Consider the following 25,708-nt stretch of genomic DNA (forward strand, 5'->3'; position numbering starts at 1 on the left):
CAACTAGATGGGTACTGGAAAACAGGTGTCAGCCCCAGACTCCTGCCTAGTACCTCGGTTAGGGGGACAGGCAGCGCCTTAGACAGATAGGGGAGGAATCGCATCTACATGTCAGAGGAAACGGAGACAGCCACCTTACACCTGGCCTGGACAGAGCAAGGGGACAGGGAAGGCCACATTTCAGAGTAGATGGTGTCCCGGGCTCCCAGGCCCCTCAGCTACTAACCCCAGAGCCCACTGCTGTGGCAAGGGATTCCCAACTTCCAGCCAGGTGGGTACACCCTGCAGCCCACAACCACAAAGGACAGTCGTCCAGACCTTACCTGGGCTGGGATAAATGGGCCTCACAGTCACGTCCAGAGAGTGTACATCCAGCCCTACTGGGATCCCCTGACCCTATGCCTTCATGCTCCGTACCAAATCCCACCCTAGACAAGGGCTGCCCTCTCACAAACAGTTGTTCTGGAACTCAGCAACTGGACAGAACAGTTCAGGATGCCCAGTCCTGGGGCAGAGGTCAGTCTGCAAGATGGTCTTATCTCAGACAGCTAGGGCAGAATCAGAGTCCTGGAGACCTGTCCTTTCCTCCTCCCGGGTCAGGGTCCTTAGGAAGATGAGTCTGAATAGCAGGCACCTGCTGTTCCCCACATCCTCAGCACTAGGGGCCTGGAGAGCTCCTTGCCCTACTTCTCTTGGTGCAGGTGTGCATGTGCTGGGCATACATGTTTACACAAGGAGATGGGAATGGATTCACACATAGATGGTCTACATGCATGAGTGTGCAAATGGGACCAGAACTTGTGTGTGTGTGTGTGCAGCTGTCTAAGTGTGTGAATGAGAAAGCAAGGCACCGTGGGTTAGCACATTCAGGTAGATCAGACAGGGGCAAAGAGGTTCTAAGAGGCTGGGTTGGTGTGGGGTTGGTGAGCTGGAGGAAGAACACACTCACATGCCAGGCTGGTGGCTGACACTTGAATTCCCATGTACTGACAGCTGGACCAGCTGTTGTCAATCTACCTGAGGAAACGCTGTCAGACCTGACCAAGAGGTGAAACTGATTTAGTGTTTCACTGCAGGTGCCATGGCTATAGGAGGCCTTAGAAGAGGGAGCTCGTCACCCTGCAGAGGTGATAGACATGTGGAGGACAAGGTGACGTGTGTCTGAGGCTGCCCAGGGTCTGCAGGTGAGGGCCAAGCCCTGTGTCTCACAGCAGGTGAGCCCTTCCCAGCTTATGATACACTGAGCCCTCCACAGAGCCTCTCATTCCTCCGTGCTAAAGGTCAAGACCATGGTGAGAATCTCCATGAAGAACTGCTGTTCTCCCAGGTTCTCAAATGCTTTGTGGACAGGGATAGATCTACGGTGACCCGCTTGTCCCAGTTTACCCCAGACCTTCCTAGTTTTAGCATTGACTGTCCCACATCCCTGGAAACCCCCTCAGTCCCAGGCAAACCAGGACAGCTAGTCATTCTAGCAGATCTGAACCTGTACAATTGAAGGGGGGTGGCCCCTTTAAGGAAAAAAAATATATATATAAACTGCAAATACAAAATTAAGGCTACGGAAGAGACGTGTGAGCCAGGGGCCCAGGCCCTGAAGCTTCAGTAGCTTCATGGTCATCTCCCTCTGCCACCAAAAGTTTCAACTTTTTATGGAGCCGGCCCAAACTGGGTGTGACTCTAGGTTCTGTCCCTCACTGGCTGTGTGAAGCTGGACAAGTGACTTACCCTCTCTGTGCTTTACTTCTTCCTTTCTAAAGCAGAGACAATCGCATCAGAAGAGATCATACTGGTTACACGAGATAATAGGGGTGACAACACACACACACACACACACACACGGCATGTGGGGGTACTCCTTCAGTATCCCTCTCCAGTGCAAGTCTGTTGACTGAGTGAACTGAGGCCAGAGAAGTCAAGTGATAAGGAAGTAGGCAGACAGGACACAGGGAAAGCTCAGCCCACTGGCAGCCTGCTTGCCCCAGGACACGGTTGCCTCCAGCACACTGGGTGATCGACAGAAAGCTCCAGTCTCCTCATCTCTATGGAGACCTGTGGAAGCTTGCTTTGGCCTTGTCCCAGCGTTTTGTGACAGAAAGATACAGAAATGTCTGTGCAATTTAATGTGCATTTTCCAGGGTCGCCTGGGTGGCTCGGTTAGTTAAACATCTGACTCTTGGTTTTGGCTCAGGCTGTGATTTCAGGGTCCTGATCTCAGGGTCCTGAGATGGAGCCCCAGGTAGTAGTTGGCTCCATGCTCAGCGGGGAGTCTGCTCCTCTCAGTCCGCCTCTCCCCAGCTTGCTCACACATGCGTGCTCTCTCTCAAATAAATAAATAAATCTTTTTTAAAAAAAAATAAAGTGCATTTTCCAGCCAAAGGGCCAAACCCATGGGGATTCAAGAAGAAGGATTCTGGTTAAATGGACCTGAAAATTGCCCAGCACTCTGGGACTACTGATTCATCTCCTTGTCCTGAATCTCTAACTCTTGCTAACAGTAGATCAAGGAGGGCTGGCCCAGGGGGATGGTGATGTTCTGCTCTGATGAAGGCCCCTGGGGAGGAATATCGAGACCCCAGCCAGGGAGGCCTCTCCAGGAGGCACACAAAAGGTCTCCTCTGTCTGTGGACACACCCTTCCAAGACCATCCTGGGACGTGATCAAGCTTGGGCCTGAAGTGACCTCTTTGTGCCCCCTGTGAGTAGAAGCGACCAGGCTGCTTCTCCATCCAACCAAACTCCAATATCAGAGCAAGAGAGTGAGGGTCCAGTCCAGGGAAATCTACCAACAACCAAGAAGGTTTCTGAGCTTACCTGTTTCTCCTACTTTTTAGCATCCAGGGCCCCCATAGCAGCGCCTTGCTTTGACTAAATATCCTTTGGGGATAGGGAGCTCACCCCTCTGGGGGGGCAGTCCATATGTGTGCTGGCCAGCTCTGTTGGCAAGTCTGTCCCAGGGAGGGGCTTGATTCTGCCTTCAGGCCATTCATCCTTCCTTACAAGGCTTGAGTGGGTCTGCTACTTCTCCATTGGCACCCACTGGACACTGGGAGTGACATAGGGAGTGAGGCCAACCTGCTACCTGCCACCCCCCTCCACCCCCGCTGCCTACCACATATGTGGACCCCCACTAGTGATCACACTAGCTAACTATCCCACCCACTGGGACAGCTGGCTTGGCCTGAGGGTCAGGACAGGAAAGAGTTGGGATCCCAGTGAGGTGGGCCTGAAAACCCCTCCCCATCTGCTCCTCACCCTACAACAACCCTCCTCTTTGTCTCACTCCCACCCCAAGCCTTCAGAGGCACTATCCCTGGAACCCCCCCCCCCAGTCGATCCACCCCCTTTTGCACATTCCTCCTCTAGGGAGGGACCCCTCTAGTCTCAGGCTGGGCTGTTCCCTGCCAAACTCCCTCAAAGCCACAGTGGAAGATCATAAAAAGGGAAACCCCCAGCGGAGCCCAGGCCCACCAGAACTTGGAGACCCCGAGAAGCCCCAATTTTCCAGTGCCCTGCTCAGGGCCATCTCGGGAAGACACCTGGCCCCCTCCCCAGTGCTCCTCCGGGCTGCGGAGCTGGGGACCCCTCGGCGCCTGCGCTCCAGACCTGGGCAGAGGGGGGCGTGGTAGGGAGAGGAGTTCGCCGCCACCCCTCCCGGCGCCGCCCGCGGCTGGGAGCCGGTCCCCTCACCTCCGCGCGCACTAATTGGTCTCGTCTGGCGGCGGCGGGAGCGCTCCAGAGGCGCGGATCCGTGCGGTGTCATCCGCTTAGCGCCCTCGCGCCACCCAGCGCCCCCGCCCCGCGCCCCTCCCGCCGCCGCCGCCGTCGGTCGTCTCTGCCCTCGCGCGGCCCGGGGCATGGTCCGCGCTCCTGCGCCCGGCCCGGCTGCGGCGAGCGACACTCTCCGCCCGCGGAGACATGAGGCGCGGCCCAGGGACCGCCGTGGCCCTGGGGCTGCTGCGCCTCTGCCTGGGTGAGTGGCCGCGGGCCCCCGAGCGCCGGGTCGGGGCGAGGCGCGGGTGCCGGCACTGCCCGGGTGGGCGCCCGAGGGAGAGCTCTGGGCCGCTCACTTCCACGGTGGGACTCGGGCGGGGGGGGGTGGGACCGGACGGGGCGGGATGGGGTGATCCTTCCAGCTGCCGGGTTTGGCAGGTACCCTGGAGACCCCCGATTTGGCGCCAGGACCCCCGCGGCCCTCGGCTTCTTCAGAAGCAGGGTGGGAGGTTTGGTGGCTGCTGGGGCAGAGGAGGGTGTCCCAGCTCCCAGTGTGACCTTGGCCAGGGCACGGCCCCTCTCTGGGCACGGGGTTCCCAGTCTGTCCATCGGTGGGTTGAGATTGGCCACTGCCTGGGTTCTAAGTGCCCCAGATGGTGCGAGCCCCTGACAAGTCCCAGCCAAGCCTGAGCCGGAGGAGGTGGTGGTGGAGAGACCGTCTCTGCAGCTCCCAGCCCAGTCTGCCGGTGTGCTGGGGTTGGGGAGGGGACGGCCAGCCTGGGCAGACTAGGACCAGACGTGTGACCGTGCAGGTGTGAAGCTGTCCCACCCTGTGTCTGTGCCTCTGCCTGTTCTCTTCCTAGCCCAGGCCAATGTCGCCCCGCACTTCTTTGACAACGGGGTGGGCAGCACCAACGGAAACATGGCCCTGTTCAGCCTCCCAGAAGACACCCCTGTAGGTGAGTAGCCCTGGCCCCAGCCCCGGAGGGTGGCCCACGTTCCCCTGGACACAAGGACTGAACCCGTGACTCCTCTGAGCCTATGGAGACACCCAGTGCCAGGCTGTGAGCCCTCCCAGGGCGCCCTGTTTGCGCTCTGGATTCCCCAGGGCAGTTGCAAGAAAGGAGGTCACGGCTATCATGGAGACCTAAGCCGGGCCAGTCCTGGAGACCCGGCTGCGGGCCCAGAGACAGGGCCACACCCAGACAGCAGGCAGCACTTGGCAGCGTGATAATAACCCCTAGGCTTGGCCACAGCACCACCCCTTACTCACTGTTGTGACCTTGAGCAAATATACTTACCTCCTGGAGCTTCGGAGCCGGGAGGCTTTAAACAGGCCTAAGAACATCCAGCTTGCTGGGATATGCATGAGAAAGGGTGAAGGGGAAAGAGGAGATTCTCCCTGCTTCCCTCTCTCTCCCTGTCTTGTTTGGGAACCCTGAGCAGAAGGATAGCAGTGTAAAAGATGCACCTACTCAGAAGTCCCTGAAGAACTAATCCAGACATGGGGGCACAATGCTGCACCATGGGTCACCCCTCCTGTCTTAATGCTGCCTCCCTTTTCTCCCATCGCCCATACCCAAGGAACCCCAGTCTTGGCTCCTGGGACAGGAATCAATACCAGACAGAGGCCCTGGAGTTAGGCACAGCAGACCTGAAGCTCCTCTGTAATCTGTATTATGGATTACAATCATACAGTGGCTGATACTAACATCTCACTGACAGTTATGAAGAGTGATGATAGAGGGTGGGAAGCAGCCCACAGGGCTGAGGCCTGCAGCCAATGCTCACTTCAGGGCGGGACTTTTAGCACTGGATTGAATACCCACCTTATAAACAGCTGAACAGGACCAACAGCTTGGTCCTGAACAGATGCCACTTTTAGGAAAGGTTGGGTCCCAGAGTCTAGTGTCCCCTTCTGTGTCTCCTTCCAGGTTCTCATGTATATACCCTAAATGGGACAGACCCCGAGGGAGACCCTGTCTCCTACCACATCAGCTTTGACCCCAGCGCTAGAAGTGTCTTTTCTGTTGACCCCAATTTCGGAAACATCACCTTGGTTGAAGAGCTGGACAGAGAGGTATGGAGAGGTGTGAGTAGTGCTGTCTTCCAGGTGTGCAGACAAACCTCTGAGGGCTGGAAGTTTCCCTGGAGGTCATCCCTGGAGAGGTCCTGTAAGCCACAGAACACTGACAGCAGATCAGGGCTAGAAAGAGTCTTTTTTTTTTTTTTTTTTTAATGTAAGCTCTACATCCAACATGGGGCTCGAACTCATGACCCCAGGATAACGAGTCGCATGTTCTACTAACTGAACCAGCCTGGGAAAGAGTGGTTTAGAGAGTGGGCCTGAGTTTGGTAAACCTCCTCTCCTCCATCCCTCTGCACCTTTCTGAACCTATGGGTGCCAGGGCCTGAGCTTCATTTCTCTTTTGAGACCCCACACCAGGCTGGTGGGCCTCGCGGACCATTTAACTGGACCACCACCATGGGCTTACCTCCAGCTCTGGTCCGATGACCGACTCCACCCGCTGCAGGCCAGGGTAAAGAAAGGAAAAGTGGGTCTCAGAGGCTGCTGTAGGGACCCCGAGGTGAAAGTGTCATCGTGTACCCTCCCCAGCACTCCTGGGGGCCTGCTGACCTCAATACCCTTCCTCACTGAGGTCCCACCATGGGCTAGGGAGTGCTTGAGATACTGCAGATCTGGACTGTGGAATACAGAGAGGTGTGGGAGAGATGAGGGGAAGGAAGAAAAAAAGGAAACCCCAGCTCCCTGGGACGTCCAGCACACTAGGTTAGCATCTGTCCTCATTCTAGCAGTGGAACATTCTCTCTCTGTGCCTTAATACTACTGGGGGTTTATGAGAACCTCTGATGAGCTGAGACCCTCTGATGGGCTGAGACAAGGTCTCAAGCATGGCCAGAGGCAGCTTTTGGTCACCCTGCCTTGCACCAGGGCTCCCTTGAAATGCCCAGGTCTGCTCTGGTGGGCTCCGTCGGGGCAGGGAGAGCCTCCCCCCCACCAGCCTCAGGGTCCCCAGGTACATCAGACTCCCAGGCACTCACTCAATCCTTATGTTTTACAGAGGGAGGATGAGATCGAGGCCATCATCAGCATTTCAGACGGCGTGAATCTGGTAAGTGCGCCCCTGAGCCAGCCCCCTGGCAGTACTCGCTCCCTGGGCTTGCCCACAGTTCCTTCTCCCTCCTAGGGGCTCTCTGGCAAATCCAAGCCGAGGCCCAGCAAGATCTGCTCCAATGTGCCCCCAGGACAGGGCTGCACCAGGGGAGGCCAGTGGGGATGCTTTCCCATCTGCCTCCTCCGACCAGCTCCTCCCAGTCACCCAGACCTAGCTGCCCCTTCACCTCCTTCCCCACAGACACCACTTCCACCCGGCCCTCATCATTGCTTGCCAGGGTGATCTCAGAGGTTCCCCAGCTTCCAGGCTACCTGACCCCAATCCATCTCTGAAGTTCAGCCAGAGTCATCACCGTGAAACATTAGACCTGGCCAGAGCCGGCTGTGAAAGCACTCACAGCAGGCCCCACTGCCCTCAGGATGCGGTCTAAGCCCTAGTCTGGCACTCAGGGCCTCCCCATTCGGCACTATCTGCCTCGCCCACCTTCTCTCCCATATTCACTCTCCCAACCATCTAGCCCCAAATCTGCTTATGTCCTCTGAACTCGCCATACATATCACTCCTCTTTGCCTTTGCATGTGCTGTTCCTTCTTCCTGGCATACCTTTCCACCTCTTTCCCTCTCTCCTGACAAACTCCTGCAGAGCTTAAATCTCACTCCTCTGTGAAGCCTCCCTGCTGTCCCAACCACTGGCTAGGCTAGATGCCTCTTCTCGGGGCCTCTGGAGACAGCCTCAACTCCTGTCCCCTCTGCCCCTTCTCAGGTGGCAGAAAAAGTCACGATCCTGGTGACGGATGCTAATGATGAGGCCCCCAGTTTCATCCAGGAGCCCTACGTTGTCCAAGTTCCTGAGGTAAGCAAGAGGCCCCTAGGTGGAGCCCATGCATTCCCACCCTGATGCACTCCCCACCCTCTGGGCTGCCCTGTGACCTGCCCCAGGAGACCGGCCCCAGCGTGAAGAGCACCTCCTCACTGCCCTCCGGAGAGCCCTCCTCTCCATGGCCTCCCCTCACCTCTGTTGCCATCCCCTCACACATCCACTTTTATCCACAGGAGTGTCCATTTACCATTTTCCGTTAAAACCATAATGTATGTTTATTGTGGAAATGTGAAATATATAGAAGAGTAGAAAAAAATGTGTTTCAAAAACACCCTCAATCCCTCCAGCTTGAGACAACATTGTCAAATTTTGGTGCTGTTCTTTCGCGCTATGTTGGGATTACTGCATTTATTTTGTCTTATTTACGTAACTGTGATGATACTAAACATACACTTTCTGTATGCTGTTTTTCACTTAATTTACAACATAAGCATTTCCTCAGTAATTGTAAAGTTTAGGTAACTGTCATCTTAATAGCTTCCATTTAGTGCATATTCCATCATTGACTGAACTAGTCCTTTACGTTTGGATATTTAAGATGCTTTACATTTTTGCCGTCATAAGAAACGTAAAATTCTGAACATTAACATAAAACCTCCATATAGCTAATTAGAATGATTTCCTTAAGATCTGGTCTAAGACGTGAAATGACGAGGCTGAGAGCATGAGCTGCCTGAGTAGCCCTTGCTGGCTCTCTCCCCTAGGATGTGGGAGGGGCTTTGTCTCCCCATCCCTCACCAACATTGGGGATTCTCGAATTTTTTAATGTTTGCTAATTCAGTAGGAGAAAGATACTCCATTTTGGCTCTGAATGGTATGTACGTGATCCCTGGTTATGTGGAATGTGTCTATTAACCATTTCTCCATTTCATATTTAAACCCTTTGTCTATTTGGAGTCTTAGTTTTGGAGGATGTCTGTTTGCTCCCTTCTTTCCCCTTTCCTTCCTCCCTGCACCCACTGTGACCTTGGCACGTCTCCTCCACGGCTGCCTCTCCCCCAGTGGGGTGCTCCCTTGTTAATCATCACCTTTTCACCTCTTTTTAGCCCTTCACTCCCTGGCTCCACCTTTCTATGGCTCCCTTACCCCCAGTCCCCTGAGCATTGTGTCCTGTCCCAGGACTGACCCCCCCCCACTATCGCTGTGACCTCTCAGGACATACCTGCTGGGAGCAGCATCATTAAGGTGCATGCATTGGACAAGGACACAGGCTCTGGAGGGGCTGTCACCTACTTCTTGCAGGTAAGGTCCTTACCAGAGGCCTGGGCTAGAGGGGACACCTGGAGGGCCACCACCTCCATCACCAAGGCCCTGAGTCAGTCTCCACTATTCCCAAAGATTGTCAAAGACATCACTTCAGGTCCACCGGGCTGGGCTGGGCTGGTGGGGACATGAGAGGAGCGTGGGTGGAAGCCGTCTTCCCCTGACCGGCCCACCCTGGCTCCCTCTCGGTTCCCTGCCACCTTCTCCCTGGGTCTCCAGGACCCTCAGCTCTCCCCACCGAAATCCCTTCCCCAGGAGAGGGCCGGGCGCATTGCACCCACACAGGGTAGAAAAACTTGCCTGGGCCTAGAATTGTGGCGAGGAAAAGGACAGAGGGGGATCTGTCAGGAGGAACAGAGCAGTGACAGCCCCGCCCCACCCCTCTCCATCCCCCCAACCCCATCAAAGGCAGAGACCCCCTTCCCGCACCTCGTCCTCCTCCCTGGGCTCCTCAGGAACCAGCCACGCCTCTCACAGCTGCACCCCCGTGGCTGCTCCTCGGCCCTCAGAGGTTAGTCCCGGGCTCTCACAACTGTCAAGGCAGTACCACCCGGTGGCTGACAACAGGGGTCCTGGAGGAATCCCTGGGCTCCACCTGTACTGGAAAGATCCCGCCACCTCCTCGGGGGCCTTCAACCCCTCATCTAGCTCTCCCAGCTCTCCTTCCTCACGTGCCGAACGGGAACGGCCCAAGCCCATCCTCACGGGTTCTTGTGGGGATTAAATACACGTAAAACTCCACAACAACTCGTGACACGCAGTAACCCCTTTTCCAGCTTGAGGATCACCTCCTGTCCTCACCCACCTTCCACCATCCCCCAAGCTGCCTGCGAATGGCCCGTAGTCCCCTACTTGCTGGGGTGGGAAGATCCTGAAGGCTGTCTCCACTACTGTGGCTTCTGAGCCCCCACTGCCTGTAGGTTAGAGCTCTCTGCTGCCAAGTCTACCTGCTAGAAAGTCCAGGCCAGAGCTGAGCTGGAAGCTGGGCAGCAAGAAGGCCGGGGCCCTGCCGGGAGCACGCTGAGGGACAGGAGGGGACCACAAGGCCAGAGTTCCTGTGACAAAGGACAGTGAAGACCCCCTGTCAGTAAGCAAAGCGGCCATTCCTGGGCCGGCCTGGGTCCCCCTCCGAGGACCAGCCTGCCCCTCACTCTTACAGAATGTGCACACCACCAAATTCGCCCTGGACCGCCACAGTGGCGTGCTGCGCCTCCGGGCTGGGGCCACGCTGGACTACGAGAAGGCCCGGGTGCATTTTGTCACCGTGGTTGCCAAGGTAACAGAGAGGGAGGAAGGCGGAGCATCTGGTCTTTCTTCAGCCTTTGTCAAGGGAAGCTGCCCTGGGGTTGGAACAGAGTTCGGTTCTATAAGGGAGTGGGGGCGCTTTGGAGGGCTGAAGATATGATGGGGGTGGGGGTGGGGGTGCGGCTGATCAGAACCTCTGTTGATGTGGACCCTGCCCGGACATGGACATAGTCTCCAGGGAGGCTGGAGTGCGTGGGCTGGAGAGGGCATATTCCCTCCTGGAAGAGGGTGTACGCCCCATGAGGACTGACAGGCCAGGTTCCCCTCCGGAGGACCAGGTGGCCATGACCTGGAGACCCATGCTCCCTCACATCCCCCACAGCCTGGCCTCCAGGCACCTCCCTGTCTCTGCCTGGGCTTGCTCACCTCACCTGTTCCTCTCTGTGATCCTCGGCTTCCTTATCTGCCCACCCATGAGGCTTAGCTGAGTTCCTCAGACTTCTAAAGTGCGTGGTGTGGGATCTGCAAGTCAGCAGGTGCTCAGCCAAGGTGGCCGCTCTGTCGCCTGAGGGCGGGAAACCCCAGCTGTCCCTCGGGGACCAACATTTTCTTTTCCAGGAAAAGAAAGGCCCTCGCTGGTCATATATTGGCCACAGGCCAGCCCCCTGGAGCCCGTAGCCCCTCCCCAATACGCCGCGAGGGCTGGGCTCTCTGGGCACACACCTGCATCACGCAGGCTCAGGCGCGGGCCCAAGTCGTGCTCTTAGTAGGTTCCCAGGAGGTGTTTGAGGCTTGGCTCCTGGCAGGTGGGAGAATATTCTGACTCCTCCTCCTCTGGAGAGAGAATTCATTCTTCTTTTCCAAAGGAACACTTCTGAGTGAGCTGACTAAAACCTCCACGCATCCTCTCATTTAAATAACCCCTATGAGGCGGAAATGATCTCCAGGTGACACAGGGCCAAACAGAAATCAGATAGGGCAGCTGGTCTCGAGGCCAGGAAGTGGCAGAAGCCAGATTGCACGGGGGGCCCCCCAGAGCCCGACCCCCCTTCACTCTCTGATTCTTCCCCAGGATGGCGGAGGGAAGCTGCGAGGGGCTGACGTCGTGTTCTCCGCCACCACCACAGTCACGGTCAATGTGGAGGACGTGCAGGACATGGCCCCTGTCTTCGTGGGCACACCCTACTACGGCTATGTGTATGAGGACACCCTTCCGGTGGGTGGCTGGCCCCTAGCCCAGTGTCCCCTCCAGACACCATGGCCCCGGGATCCCCTGTGGCTTGGCCCTGGGTCACCCTCGTCACATGGCTGGCTCTGGACTGGCTCAGGCTCAGCGCATGAGCTTGTCTTTTTGCCAGTGGGAGTGTAAGGGGGAAGAAGCAGGTGCTGGTGTGTGGAACACCTGCTGGGCGCCAAGACTGTGACAGGCATTTCTTCACTCATTCACACTTACTCTCATCCAGCTGCCAGTGTTCAGCCCTCAAAAGGGCTGGGAAGAGAGGCTGGAAGGTGGTCCATTGCCTTGGTTTGGGTGGGGCTCTTTCTACACCTTGTGTGGACGAGGAGGGTGTGATTCCTTTATGCCTCCGCAGCTCCAAGCCCGTAGCCTGGGGTTGCTCAGACCAGTAGCTGTCCCGCAGGCCCAGTTCCAAGGATGGCCTCAGCTTCCTCCCCCTCAGTGCAGTCTTTGCCCCTGGTGTTGTGGTGACTATGCTTGTCTTCAGGCCTCTCAGGGAAGGTCCTATCCCCAGGCCTGGCATCTAAGGCCTGGCCTCCCCTCCACCCCCGAGTCCTCACCAGCCTCCCAGCACCCAGCCCCCACTGTGTCCTTAGCCTCTGCCTGAGACCGGCCCATGGGCCAGACGCTCCATGCCCTTGTCAGGCCAGCCCAGGCACTGTTTTCCTTGACATCTTTGGTTGAGATGGGAGCTCCTCTTCTCTGCTCCCATGCTAGGCACACCCCTCCTCAGGGTACACCCATGTATTTACATGCCCCCTCACCTCGGGCAGACCGTGAGCTCCCTGGAGGCCGAGACCAGGCTGGAACCAGACTTCACGCAGCCACGGCTCAAGGACTCTGTGGAACTGAACTGCATTATCAATTTTCCTTTCCCTGGGTCTGATGATTCTAGACTTGATGAGATAACGAAAGCACTTACTGAGGACCGCTTACATGCTGGGCGCAAGCTACAATACTGCTTCTCCAGAAGCTGGTAGCCGCGAGGTAGAGATGAGCAGAGTGAGGGAGAAATGGCGGGCTCTTCCGGTGGGGGCTGAAGACAGGGCCGGGGGAGGCCAGCTGTCCTGCCAGGAGCTAAGGGTGGAAAGCGTTGCTGAAGGAGAGCAGGCAGCACTTGGACAGACAGGAAGCAGCCACGAGTGTGGGTAGGCCGAGGAGAAGCGCCGGAGTAGGGGGCTTAGGAGGGCGTGGCAGGCTGAGGTGGAGCAGGCTTGTTAGTTGTGCAATCCCTGCCCAAACCCTTCGAACAGCACCCCAGCTGGGGGCCCCAGGAGAGCGTCCTCATTCCTGGACTTTGCATTGGACCCCTCTGTGCCCAGCCCCTCTCTCACCTGTGTCTGACTCCCTCCCTGTACCTCTGAAGACAAAAGGTGGATGAGGCAGCAAGGGTGAGCCTTGAGGGCTGGACAGTAGAGGCCAGAGCTGAGTGTGGTGTGTGGGAAAGGAGGGGTGTGAGGCGGAGGCCCACTTGTGGGGGCCTGAATGTCCCTGGGCGGCCATGTGTGAACCGATATGGTGGGGAGAAGCAGGGCTCAGGCTGTCTCTCCAGCTCTGGGAGCCAGTGGGTGCTCTGGTCTCCCTGTAGAGCAGGTGTGGGGCCACACAGAGGCCTGGCCCTTTTCTTGGGTGGCAGTGGCACCTCCCCTCTGATGGGGGCAAGTATCTGGGGAAGGGAGAGCCCCAGCATCACACACTGGTCTCAGGCAGCTGCTTCTGTCCCCCCAAGGGCTCAGAGGTACTGATGGTGGTTGCCATGGATGGAGATCAAGGCAAACCCAACCAGATTCTCTACAGCCTCTTGAATGGTGAGTCTGGGGCGACTTTGGGGACAGACCCATTGCTGGGCTAAAGCTCCTTCTTGCTGGGTGACCAGAGTGACCTGCCCAGACCTCTCTGGGTCCCAGTTTCCTCATTTGTAAAGCCAGAAGTACAAGACGTATTGTGGGGGGGGCGGGTGGTGTTGGGCCCCTCCAGGAGGTGACAAGTCTTGGGCATGTGCTCTGGCTCCTGCTTGTCACTATGTCTAGCAACAGGGAGTAACTTTTTAAAGTTACTGGGTTTTTTTTCCCTCATTCTTTTTTTTAGGGGTGGGTAAGGGCAGAGGGAGAGGGAGAGAGAGAATCCTAAGCAGGCTCCACACCCAGCACAGAGCCAGACATGGGGCTCGATCCTGTGACCCTGAGATCATGACCTGAGCAAAAACCAGGAGTTGGACGCTTAACTGACTGAGCCACGTAGACACCCCTCTCATTGTTTTATATTTCTGGCCTAGAGCATATGGTTGAATTAAAAGAATTAAATGCAACGATGATACGGCATTTCATACTATTAGCCCTATATACAGATGAGAGAACTGAAACTCAGAGAAGCTAAAGGGCCATCCCACATTCCCACTGGATTTGAACCTAAGTCTTCTGGCTCCCAGACTCTGTTCTTTGCACAACTGAGCAGCAACTGAGCAGGTCACGGTGGCCCCGGGTGGGTTCTGTGGCCCCCAGTAGCCAGTCCCCACAGCGTGGGTGTCTGATCACAGTCATGCGCATGTCTGTGTGCTCTCACTCAGACCCCATCGCCTCTCCAGCCCTATCCCTAGGATATGCCTTGTGCATTCTCTCTCTCCAGCAGCTCACGCATGCATGAATGTGGCACCATCACAAGCAGGCTCCTTTCCCCAGGTGCACAGACCCCCCTTGACTGCTCCTCGTTCCCACCCCTCCACCTCTGCAGCCTTCCCACAATTACCCAGCACCCACCATCCACATCTCTTCTCTCCTCTCCCTCTTCTGCTCCTCCTCCTGCAGCCTCTGCCTCTTCCCTCCCTCCCTTTCTCTCCTGTCTCTCCCCCTCCTTATCTCCCTACCTGTGTGGCTGTTTGTCCCTCTCTCTTGGCCATCACACACACACGTGTGCACACACACATGCACACACAGGGCACATAAGAGAAGCCAGTTCTGTGAAACCTGAAAGCCAGACTCAGAAGTGAGTTTAAGTCCCGGCTGTCCACGCGCTGTGTAATCTTAGACAAATAACTTAGCCCCTCTGAAACTCAGTTTCCTCACTGGCAGGATCCAGATGATAGAATTACATTCTATAGACACTTCAGTGAGGGAATGCCTGAGGAGCACGAGGCTGCCTGCCTGGCCTGGCTCCCCTGCGCCTCCCATGGCCGTGTGTGCAACTGCAGGGTGCATCTTTCCCCCTTGCCAGGGAGTAACGGAGACTTCGAAATTAATGAGACGTCTGGAGTCATCTCTGTCATGCAGAGCCCTGCCCAGCTCAGGAGAGAGGTGTATGAGCTGCACGTACAGGTACCTCTAGCTTGGCCTTCCCTCCTACCCTCCGGCCCTGGGAGATTCCAAAGTTGATGAGACCCAGCCCACTCCCACCACCCACCTTCTACCCAGGGAGGGAGCTAGATGTTGCTCCAGAGAGCACCTACGTCACATAGCCTGTGTGAATCCTGCAGCAGACGCACACAAAGCCCCTGGCAAGGGGAGACGTGAATTCACAAGAAGTTAGGACTGAAACAGCAAGGTCTTGAACATGGGTAGGACCCAACAGGTGGTGATCGGTGGTGAAGGGCATCACTAGTGGGGATGAGGACGGACTGGAGGCAGTGTGGGCTAGGAAAGCCCCATGAGCCAAGGCTGGAGGGGAGAGCACATGATGTACTAGGGAAGCAGCAAGGAGTCATGGGGCTAGAGCAAAGGGTCCACAGGCAGCATGTAGACAGAGAAATGGTTGGATCCAGGCTGGGGCCAGAGGAGTGAAGGCCCTGAATATGAGATATAGTTTTTTTCCTGGAACAGGGCCAGTTTTGTGGACATGTGGTCTATGTAATTACACAGGCATCACCATTAGAAGGGTCCCATGCTGGGCGTAATGCTCTGCTCTTGCTGTCTTGAAATTCTTGATAATTTTTTAACAAGATTTTAAAACAATTTTTAACAAAAATTTTTGTTAAAAAATATTTTCATTTTTCACTGGGTCTGCAAATTATGTGGCTGGTCCTGTCCAAGAGCAGTAAAGAGCCATTGAAGGGTTCTGAGCATGATTAGAGTCTTGTTAAAAAGCTCATTCTGTCTGCTTTAGACCGGGGAGGGGGGAGGGGTTCTCAGATTTAAAGAGTTTGGCAAACAAAGATTTCCAGGACCCGGTCCTGGCGACAGGAAGTTAGTGTGTCTGGGAGAAACCCAGGACTCTGCACCTTCTGAGCTCCCAAGTGATTCTGTGCACCAGTCCCAGCCTAGGGTTTGAGAACACTGGTCCCAACTTGAGTTTGGAGAGAACTGGACAAGAAGCAGGGAGGCAGAGCCATTAGTCAAGGTGGTAAATCGAGAAGGCCCTTGGGGATGAGGGGAGGTGGAACAGTAGAAACAGACAAATTGCAAAATATGAAGGAGGCCGACTCCACACACTGTGGCTGTGCGGGGTGAGGGAAGGGACAGGGATGGGGCGTCTGGGGCGGTACCATGACATCAGGAGCACAGGAGAGGAGGCAGGCTAGGTAGGACAGACCCGGACAGTTTGGGTATACAGGTTTGGAGCCTGGGGAGACAGTGTCAGCATACAGGCGGCTGTGGAAGGGTGGGTTTGGGTAATGGGATCACCCCGAGGATGGCTGTGGGGACACAGGAACACTGGCTGAAGACACAGCTGTGGGCACATGGAGGCTGAGTGGGGGGGGTGGAGCAGGTGAAGGAGACCCAGGAGAGATCAGAGAGGTAGAGAGGAGCTTGCACAGAGCAAAGTCACATTAGCAGAGGACACTCAGGAAGGCAAAGGAGGTGACAGTGCTGCATGCAGCATGGAAATTAGTGTGAAGTATCTCAGTTGGGGATGCGCTGAGAACTGAGTAGGAATTAGGAAAAATGGAGGTGTAGGCTTCTGAGAAGGGCTTCAGGAGAGCAGCTAGGCTGTGACGGAGTGGTGTCTGGGGAGTGGGAGTTTTAGAATAGGTAAGGCCAGAGTGTGCTTATGGAACAAGGGGAAGGAGGTCCTTGATGGTATCTGTCACAGGGAGTGGTTCACACGGAACCTGTGGATTCTCGGCCCTAGCTTTGCAGCCCCCCTTCCCTGCAGCCTTCCCACGGCTAAATGGACACCAGACAGAATGTGGCAGAGCTGGGATTTGAGCCCATATCTGTCTGCCTGCAAAGAGGGGCCAGTGTGGGGAGATGGAGAGAGCACTGATTAAGGAATCAGACACACCCGAGTTCTTCCTGCTCCAGCTCTGCCACTCACTAGCTGTGTGACCCCAGGTGACTACTTCACCCCTCTGTGCCTCATCTGTGAAATGGGTCAGTACTAGCACTGTATTGTTGCCTGTGGCTGTTGTAACATTCCCATAAACTTAGTGACTTAAGACAGCACACATCTATATCTCACAGTGGCCGTGGGCTAGGATTCCAGCCTCAGCTTAGCTGGGTCCTCAGATTCAAGGTCTCTCATGTAGCTGCCATCAAACTGTCGGCTGGGACTGGGTTCTCATCTGAAGACTCGACTGGGGAAGGATCGGCTTCCAGGCTCACATGATCATGGGCAGGATTTAGTTCCTAGTGGGCTGTTGGCTAGAGGTCACCATTAGCTCCTTGAGACATGAGCCTCTCCAACACAGCTACTCGTCTCATCAGAGCCAGCAAGGGCAAGAGTCTGCTAGAAAACAGAGGTTACAGTCTACGTGGTCTAATCACTAAGTATATCTCATCACCTTTGCCATGTGCTATCAGAAGTAAGTTGCTAGGGCAGGCCGCACTTAAAGAGAGGAAATTATACAAGAGGATGAATACCTGGAGGCAGGGATCTGTGGGGCCATCTTGGAGTCTCCAGCCACACAGCAATAGCCACCTGTCCCCACCCCAGGTGACTGAGGTCAGCTCTGCAGGGATCCCAGCTGCCCAGGCCGTGGTCCCAGTCACCATCAGGATCGTGGACTTCAACAACCATCCGCCTACATTCTATGGAGAGAGTGGACCCCAGAACAGATTTGAGCTGTCCATGTATGAGCACCCACCTCAGGGAGAGATCCTGCGGGGCCTTAAGATCACCGTCAATGACTCAGACCAGGTGTGTGGTCCTGCCCTCCACCCTGTCTTCCAAGGGGCCTGGACTGAGAGCTCATCAGCCTTCACTGCTTATGTGCCAGGGGCCTGGCGGGTCACAAAATGAATGAAACAGGAGAGTGTAACCAAGAGAGAGAGATGGGGAGAGATGGGGTAGCTAACCAAAGACTCTCTGCTTAGCCTAAAGACATTCACAATCAATTAAAAAGTAAAGCCAGCCAAACAAAAGCCCCTCTGTATTTGATCCTCCAGAGAGGTATTGTGACCACTTCCCATCACCTCCTCTGCCCAGCAGAGGGCTAGGCTGTAAGTGTTTGTTACCTGGCTTAGTCTCCATAGCCTGCTAAATCTTTCTGATCCTCGATGGCCTGGCCGACAGAAAGAAAGACTAATACTCACCTGCCAGGGTTAAGGGCATAGGAAGTCTCCTCGCTTAGCATGACTATCTAATGAGTTTCTATTCTCATTCATCTTCCCTGTTGCCTCCCTCCAAACTCTGTCGCCCAGGGAGCCAATGCCAAATTCAACCTGAGGCTGGTGGGACCTGGGGGCATCTTCCGAGTGGTCCCACTGACAGTCATGAATGAAGCCCAAGTCACCATCATTGTGGAGAACTCAGCTGCCATTGACTTTGAAAAGTTCAAAGTGCTAACCTTTAAGGTAGGTGATGCTCTGCACCGTCCTGGATGGGGGGGAGGGAGGTCCTAGGAGCTCATAGCAGCTCCTGGATTCATTACTGAGGGGTCCCTGTCACCTCCTGCCCCTCCTGGCCCTCCTTTTTTCCTCTCAGTTCCTCTGCCCCTCCTGCTGACTGGGGAGCATGAGTGGGAGGTGGGAAGAGGGGAGGGTACAAGAGCCTGCTCTCACTGCTCACATAGCCTCATTGAGTCCCGGTCCTAAATTATGACTGTCCCAGGAAAGCAAAGCATTCAAGATGCCATGTTAATAGATTGAGACAGAAATATTATTTGATTATCAAGATAAACGTATTTCTCACATGCATTTGACATCTGTCATCAATTCTGGTAAAAACTTTAGCAGAAGATGAAAAACATACTCCTTTGTATCTGTGATTGTTTAAAATTATGAACATATGTAAATAATGACTATTATATATAAACATAAATACTATATATTAATAAAAAGGAAAAACATACCTCATTGATATTATTTAAACGGTTATAATTATTTATAATTATACATACATACCACTACAGCGAACATCATGCTTAAAAGTGCAATTCTAAAAGCTTCCTATGAAGTCAGGAACAAATTGTGGATGCCTGCTATCACATTATTTAGCACTATTCCTGGAGTAACGTTATTCCTTGGATAAAGAAAGGAAATAAGAGGTATGAACATTAGAAAGGAAGAGACAAAATTATCATTATTTGTAGATGGTGTTATTGTTTGCTTAGACAAATCTAAGAAATGTTGGAAAAACAAACACAGCAAAGTTGCTAACATGATTGATTACAAACTTAATACACAAAATTTGAGAGTGTTCTTACATATGAAAAATAGCAAAGAGAATAATGGAATAAAAGATCCTCTTTTATAATAACAACTAAAAGATAAAATTCCTAGGAATGAGGATAATAAGAAATATGCAGCATCTAAATAACAAAAAGCACAAGAATTTAACAAAGAGATATAAAGAAAGCAAGAAATGTAAAGGCGCATCCTGTTTAAAAAATGCAAATTCTTATCAAGTGAATAAAGAATCCAATATCATTTCAACTAAGTCTTACCTGGAATTTCCTTTGGTGAGGTGGAGGGAATTTAACGTAATTACACTGGTTTTTGTATCTGGAGAAATAAACCTGTAAGAATAGTCAGGAAAACAGAAAGAAAGAATATGAGGCAGGAACTTCCCTAACAAGTATTAAATTATATGATATAACAAAATAATTTTTGAAATTGAAACTAAAAAGGAATATGCAAATCAATGGGACAAAAGAAATTGGCCCAAATACAACTCTAAGAACTGCAAGAAAGCAGGCCTTTCAAGACAGTGGGCCTTAGAGGTGCCCCCTGCAGGTGGTGGAAGGCATCGCAGGCTGGAGACTGAGAGTAAGGCGGAGCAAGGCAGGCTGGTGCTGGACCCTGCTGAGACAGAAGTGGGAAGGCTTTCTGCTTGGTGACCCCCACCCAGACAAGTCCTTATTTTCTTTCCTTCCCCAGCTACTGGCCATTGAAGTGAACACTCCAGAGAAGTTCAGCTCCACAGCTGATGTTGTGATCCAGCTCCTGGACACCAATGACAATGTGCCCAAGTTTACCTCCCACTACTACATTGCCAGGATCCCTGAGAATGCGCCAGGGGGCTCCAACGTGGTGGCTGTCACAGTGTGTTGGGAACTAGCATGGGGACTGGGTCTGGGGTTAGGAGCCCCCACTGAAGGGGGTCTGATGAAATCAGACAAACCTGGGTTCCAATTTGAATCGCAAAGCCCAAACTCATTAACTGTGTCCTTAGACAAGCTACCTGACCTCTCTGAGGCTCAGTTTCTTCTTCTGTACAATGGGGTAACAATACCTCTCAGGACTCTAAGGAGGACATAGGCATAAACCCTAAAGTCAGGGCACAGGACCCATCTTTTCCTTCCTCATTTACAAAGGAGGGATACATGCCTTCCAGATCTAAACCTTTTGGTTCCTCCAACAGTTGAGACCTCCCGGATAGAAAACTAGGGCTCTAGAGCAGTCCTTTAGATAAGTTTCTCCCCAGTTGGGTAACCCCAAAGCCCCTTGTATTGCCATGGAAAGCAGCCCTCAGACACATGAGCTGCCAACATGCCCCGACAAAGGGCAGGGACCTCTAGGACCTTTCTCTCTTCCAGGCTGTAGATCCAGACACAGGTCCGTGGGGCGAAGTCAAATACTCCATCTATGGGTCCGGGGCAGACCCGTAAGTAGATCCAGAATCCTGGACAGGGCCTCGGACAAGGGATTTGGGAGGCAGGGGGCAGAGGGGATCTGGGCAGAAGGCAGGAGGGACTGGAAAGGATAGAACCTTGGTTGGAAAAATGAGCACAAGCCCAAGGAGGGAAAGGGAAGCAGAGAGCCCGAGGCAAAGGTTCTGGGATCTGAGAGAAGAAGGGTCACCGTCATGGCCTGGAACTAGGGAAGGGCAGGCCCTGGGTGGAGAGGGTGAGTGTAAGTCCAGCTAAGTTCAGGGTTAATACGTGGATGAGTAGATGGGTGGGCCTGCCTCCCACAGTCAGACTGCAGGGCCGGAGAGAGGGTCAGGTGGGCTACTTTGGAGAAGCTGCATAACGCTTTGGAGGTAGGTCACTCCTGCAGGGGTGTGTGTGTGTGTGTGTGTGTGCACGCACACTCGTACCTCCATGCACACTCCTGTGCTTGTGCACTCCCAAGCCTGAGCTCCCTATGCCTGGCAGCTTCCTGATCCACCCATCCACCGGGATCATCTACACTCAGCCCTGGGCCAGCCTGGACGCCGAGGCCACGGCCAGGTACAACTTCTACGTGAAGGCAGAGGACATGGAGGGCAAATACAGCCTGGCTGAGGTGTTCGTCACTCTCCTGGATGTCAATGACCACTACCCTCAGTTTGGAAAGAGTATCCAGGAGAAGACAATGGTGCTGGGGACCCCAGTGAAAATTGAGGTGAGCTTTGAAAGCAATGAAGCTTCAGGGGCGCCTGGGTGGCTCAGTTGGTTGGGCGACTGCCTTCGGCTCAGGTCATGATCCTGGAGTCCCGGGATCGAGTCCCGCATCGGGCTCCCTGCTCGGCAGGGAGCCTGCTTCTCCCTCTGACCCTCCTCCCTCTCATGCTCTCTGTCTCTCATTCTCTCTCAAAATAAATAAATAAATAAAATCTTTAAAAAAAAAAAAAGAAAGAAAGCAATGAAGCTTCCCTGAAAGCCTTGTTCTAGCTGCTGCAAGAGGCACTGTGGCGTAAGAATTTATTTCAAAATAAAATTTATTGGCTTCCCACAATGAGCAGGGGTTTTTAAGGTACGTTATATAGCCCCATCCTCACCTCAACCCAGAAATAACCTCTAAGAGAGAAGATATCATTGCCACTTCATAAAAGAAACGAGGCTCAGGTAGTTTAAGTGGTTTGTCTTTGTTCACACAGCCGGTTGGCCGGCTTTCAAAGCAGTGCTATGAGACACTGTCTTCCCAACGTGGAAGAAGCATGAACCCTGAAACCCAACAGACTGGACTTTGAATCCCAGCTCCCCTCCTTCTCTGTATCCATCCTTAGACAAGTCACTTAGCTTTTGTTTTTTTAACAATACCTACTGCCCAGACTTGTTCTGAGGATGGAATGGTGTAACACACGTAGGGGGCTGGCACAGACCCTGGCTCATTCAATACTTCTCCCAACTCCAGTTCACTCCAAGTAGGGCTAGGACCATTTTCCCATCAACCCAGCAAGCCACATAGGACTTATTGGTTTAGCCAGGGTATACAAGTGTCATCCTCGAAGCCCAGCTCTGTCTGACCCTCCCCACACACAGGCCACAGACCAGGACGCAGAGGAGCCCAACAACCTGGTGGACTATTCCATCACCCACGCAGAGCCCGCCAACGTGTTTGACATCGATGCGCACACGGGGGAGATCCGGCTCAAGAACTCCATCCGCTCCCTCGATGCCCTGTACAACATTACACCTAGTGGGGACTTCACGTGGTCCCTAGAGGTGCAGGCCAAGGACCGTGGCTCCCCATCCTTCAGCACCACGGCCTTACTCAAGATTGACATCACAGACACTGAGGTGGGTACCAAGTCTGTGTTGGGAAGAGGGTCGGAGGGTCAGCTCAGGCCTTGCTGCAGTGTGATCAGAGGAAGAAAGACGATCTCCAGTCTCCCTCCAAAAGACACTCAGTGCTAGCAAAGCCTGCCTTTGCCATCAGACACATAGGCTTTAGAATCAAGCAGAAATCCTTGTTTCAATACCTTTTGACACTTCCTTTCCTATAAATTGGGAATAGTGAAGGTTCCTTCACATGGGTGTTAAAAGGCAGAAGTAAAATCATGATGTGTAGTTCTCAGCTCAGTATCTGGCAGAAAATCATGACTTAGGGGGTTTCTGATACATTTGGGCAGACGAGGCCTTCCTTAACCAAAGGTAAGCAATACCCTAATCTCCCAAGAAAAGAGTCCAGCTAATGCAGGAGTTCTTAATCTGAAAGAGGTTGCTTGCATTACCCTCTCTCAGTGTGCATTTTTCTGGAGAGCTGCATGCATCACGTTTTCTCTGTGTGCGTTTTTTCTGGACTGAAGCCCATAGTGCTAGTCGGATTCTCCAGGGATGCCTGACCCCAGAAAGATGGTTTTTAAACCATCAGGCTTCAGGGAGCTCCTCCAAGGACTGGGCAGGAGCTGCAGAATGCAAAGGGGTGGCTCTCTCTTCCAGATGCTGTCCCGAAGCCCCATGGCCACCTTCCTGATGCAGACCAAAGACAACCCCATGAAGGCTGTGGGTGTCCTGGCTGGCATCATGGCCATCATTGTGGCCATAACCGTCCTCATCTCCACCGCCACCTTCTGGCGTAATAAGAAGTCCAACAAGGTCCTGCCTGTGCGGCGAGTACTCCGCAAGCGGCCCAACCCTGCGCCCCATGCCGTCCGCATCGAATGGCTCAAGTTCAGAAGGACCAAGGCTGCCGCCAAGTTTGTGCTCAGAGAGGATCCTTCCAATGAGAACTGCAACAACAACAGCCTAGGAAGCACACTGCCCCCCAAAGCCCCAGCTCCCCCTCCACCACCCACAATGGCACCCAAGATGGGCATGGCCCCCTGGACTGTGCCTACAGTCTCTGGCTCACTCACCCCTAAGCAACCCCGACAGTCACCAAAACCCAAGGTGGGAAGCCCCATCCAATCAGCTCTGGTCTCTGAGCTCAGGCAGAAGTTTGAGAAGAAGGGTGTAGGTAATAAGGCTTACTTTTAGTATGTGTCCTGTGGACCCTCATTTCCCCAGCCCAACTTTCCTACTACTTGGACCATGCTCCCCACCACCTGCTCCTTAGGGTCACCTCTGTTTTGTACCATGATGTAAGCCCCATATCCACGGCTCTGGACATGCCTTGGATGAGGGATTTCTCTGTTTATGGGCTGCAACTGCAAATACTTCCTCATCACCCAGATTATTGGCACAGTTATGTGCCCCCCACCCCCCATTCCCCAGAGGCTGGGAATCAACAAAGAGCCAGCTCTGGGTGTCTTCTACTCACAAACCTCAGACCTCGCCGAGTCCCTCAGGTCCTCCTGCGGCCTCAGCATCCTCAGTGGAGGATCAGGGCCCTGGCTGCATGTGGCAAGGCCAACCAGAACCTGGATCCTGAAGCCTCCCACTAAGAGCAGGAACAGGAAAAGGAAGTTCAGCCCTGGCTAAGGTTGTGGTCAGTGACCCTTGCAGGCTATAGGAGAACAAATGCATCAGGACCGGGCAGTGATGCCCTGAAAACTCACGCCAACTGTGGGGCTGTTCCTCAAAGCCATTGGAAAGATGGAGGATGGTGTCTGGGCAGAGACCATGGGTCCCTGCTATATCCGCACGGGACCAGGGGCACAGAGGTATGAAATGGCCCCAGCCAGGGCTGTCCCAGGCGGGCCCAAAAATGTCCAAGCTGGAGCCATGCAGGAGTCCTAGAGACATCCCGAAGAGCTACAAGCCCCACCCTAAGGTGCTGCCCTTCCAGGAGTCCTTGAAGAGACAGTGCAGGGCTGAATTTTGGAGAGATCTGTTTTTATCCTGCTCACATGGTATAACCTTGGGAAAGCCGTTTAAATTCCCTGATCACTCACTTCCTCATCTGTAAAATGAAGTAAGTCAGTCTTCACTGCCTCACTCACAGGTCCAAGGTGGAGACTGAAATAAATATGTGGTAACAAGGGCTTTAGCCAAGTGCAAAGCAGCACAAACGCAGAGTATTTTTCTGCAGGTCAATCCTCTGGGGTGCAACTCTTCCAGAAAGTATTAGGAGCCTTTCAGGCTATTCTGCCAAACACCCCCAGGAGGGCCTGTGCTGCGTCTGAGTGCCACCCCTGATCCGTGGCAGTCAGGGCTGGACGATGTCACTGCCCTTGACTGAGGCTCCTCCTGTCCTGTTCTCCCCCACCACATGCCCCACGCAGCCCTGGCCAGCCACCGTCAGAGAGGACCAAAGACGGGCAGCACATCCAGCCCAAGCCTCCGTTTTGCCAGGGTGACAGATGGGTTTCCAAAGGAGGAGTGATTGGTAGAGGCCACACAGCAGGTTGGTAGCAGAGACCTGGTCTGAGGGCTCCTGGCTTCTCGACGTTTGCCCCTGACCAACCACACCTCGTCAGCTTGTGACAACCTGCCCCAGGAAAAAGACACACAGACCTCTATGTTTAATGCAAAGAAGTTCTGCCCGACTTTCAGGAAAACTGCTTTATAAGGAATCTAGACGTGTGCAGGGAGACGGTTCTTTGCATCTTGCTCCCCTCACTAATAATCGCTCCAGAGTATCATCAGTGATTTTATTTAAACCGATTAGATGCACATGCGGTTTTCTTGATTTCTGAGTCTGTGTTTTGAGGTGTTACTTAGATGTGCCGGTGTGTGTAAGTTCCTTGCTGGGGTTTCTGCAATCCCCACCCCAGAGTGTATTAAGAGATGAAATCTAACAAGCTGGGAGCCCAGCCTGATCAAAGAGGCATTTTTCAGCGTATATTTCAGGAGAGGACTGTGCTGGACCATGTTTGCCCTGCATGGGGAATACGGCATCCTTCCAATTTGCATGTGATCAACCTCTTTTGTAAATGGTCAATAAAATCTGTTAAGCAAGGGCCAAGCTGACCTCCTGCCCCCTGCTTCCATGTGCATTAGCTGACTCATAGGGACCAGTCTCCCTGACAGCCATGCTCGGCCTGCCTCCTGGCTCCTTCGGTGGGTGGATTCATCCCCTAACCCCGAGATCTGACTCCGTGGGAGGCTGCAAAATTTTGTGCAAATGGCCACACGTATACCTCTAATGGTAATATTTGTGGGGCTTGTCTATCCGATCCTAACTCACCAGGGGCCTGGACTGGGCTTTTCTCCTGAGCAGGACAAGCCCCAGCCGGGTTGCTTGGGAAGGAATGGACTCTGGAGCTAGAACCAATTATCCCCCAGCCCTACCCAGCAGAGGCAGGGATTGGGAGACCTGGCATGGACACGAAA

At 53.9% G+C, this 25,708-nt stretch overlaps 1 protein-coding gene across 1 annotated transcript; it reads left to right on the forward strand.

Moving 5' to 3' along the window:
* The first annotated feature begins 3,917 nt into the window (after positions 1–3,917).
* CDHR1 (cadherin related family member 1) lies at positions 3,918–25,244 on the forward strand. Its single transcript, XM_035020290.1, has 17 exons — positions 3,918–3,972; positions 4,577–4,672; positions 5,648–5,793; positions 6,797–6,847; positions 7,614–7,703; positions 8,886–8,972; positions 10,153–10,269; positions 11,311–11,454; positions 13,205–13,283; positions 14,686–14,786; positions 17,341–17,544; positions 18,048–18,200; positions 19,725–19,889; positions 20,384–20,451; positions 20,945–21,173; positions 22,034–22,291; positions 22,934–25,244. Exons 1-17 carry the CDS (start codon positions 3,918–3,920, stop codon positions 23,468–23,470), a joined length of 2,580 nt encoding a protein of 859 aa, XP_034876181.1. The 3' UTR covers positions 23,471–25,244.
* Positions 25,245–25,708: the final 464 nt, after the last annotated feature.

The sequence above is a fragment of the Mirounga leonina genome, unplaced genomic scaffold (assembly GCF_011800145.1).
Source record: "Mirounga leonina isolate KUSES-001 unplaced genomic scaffold, KU_Mleo_1.0 Mir_114, whole genome shotgun sequence".
NCBI classification, from domain to species: Eukaryota; Metazoa; Chordata; class Mammalia; order Carnivora; family Phocidae; genus Mirounga; species Mirounga leonina.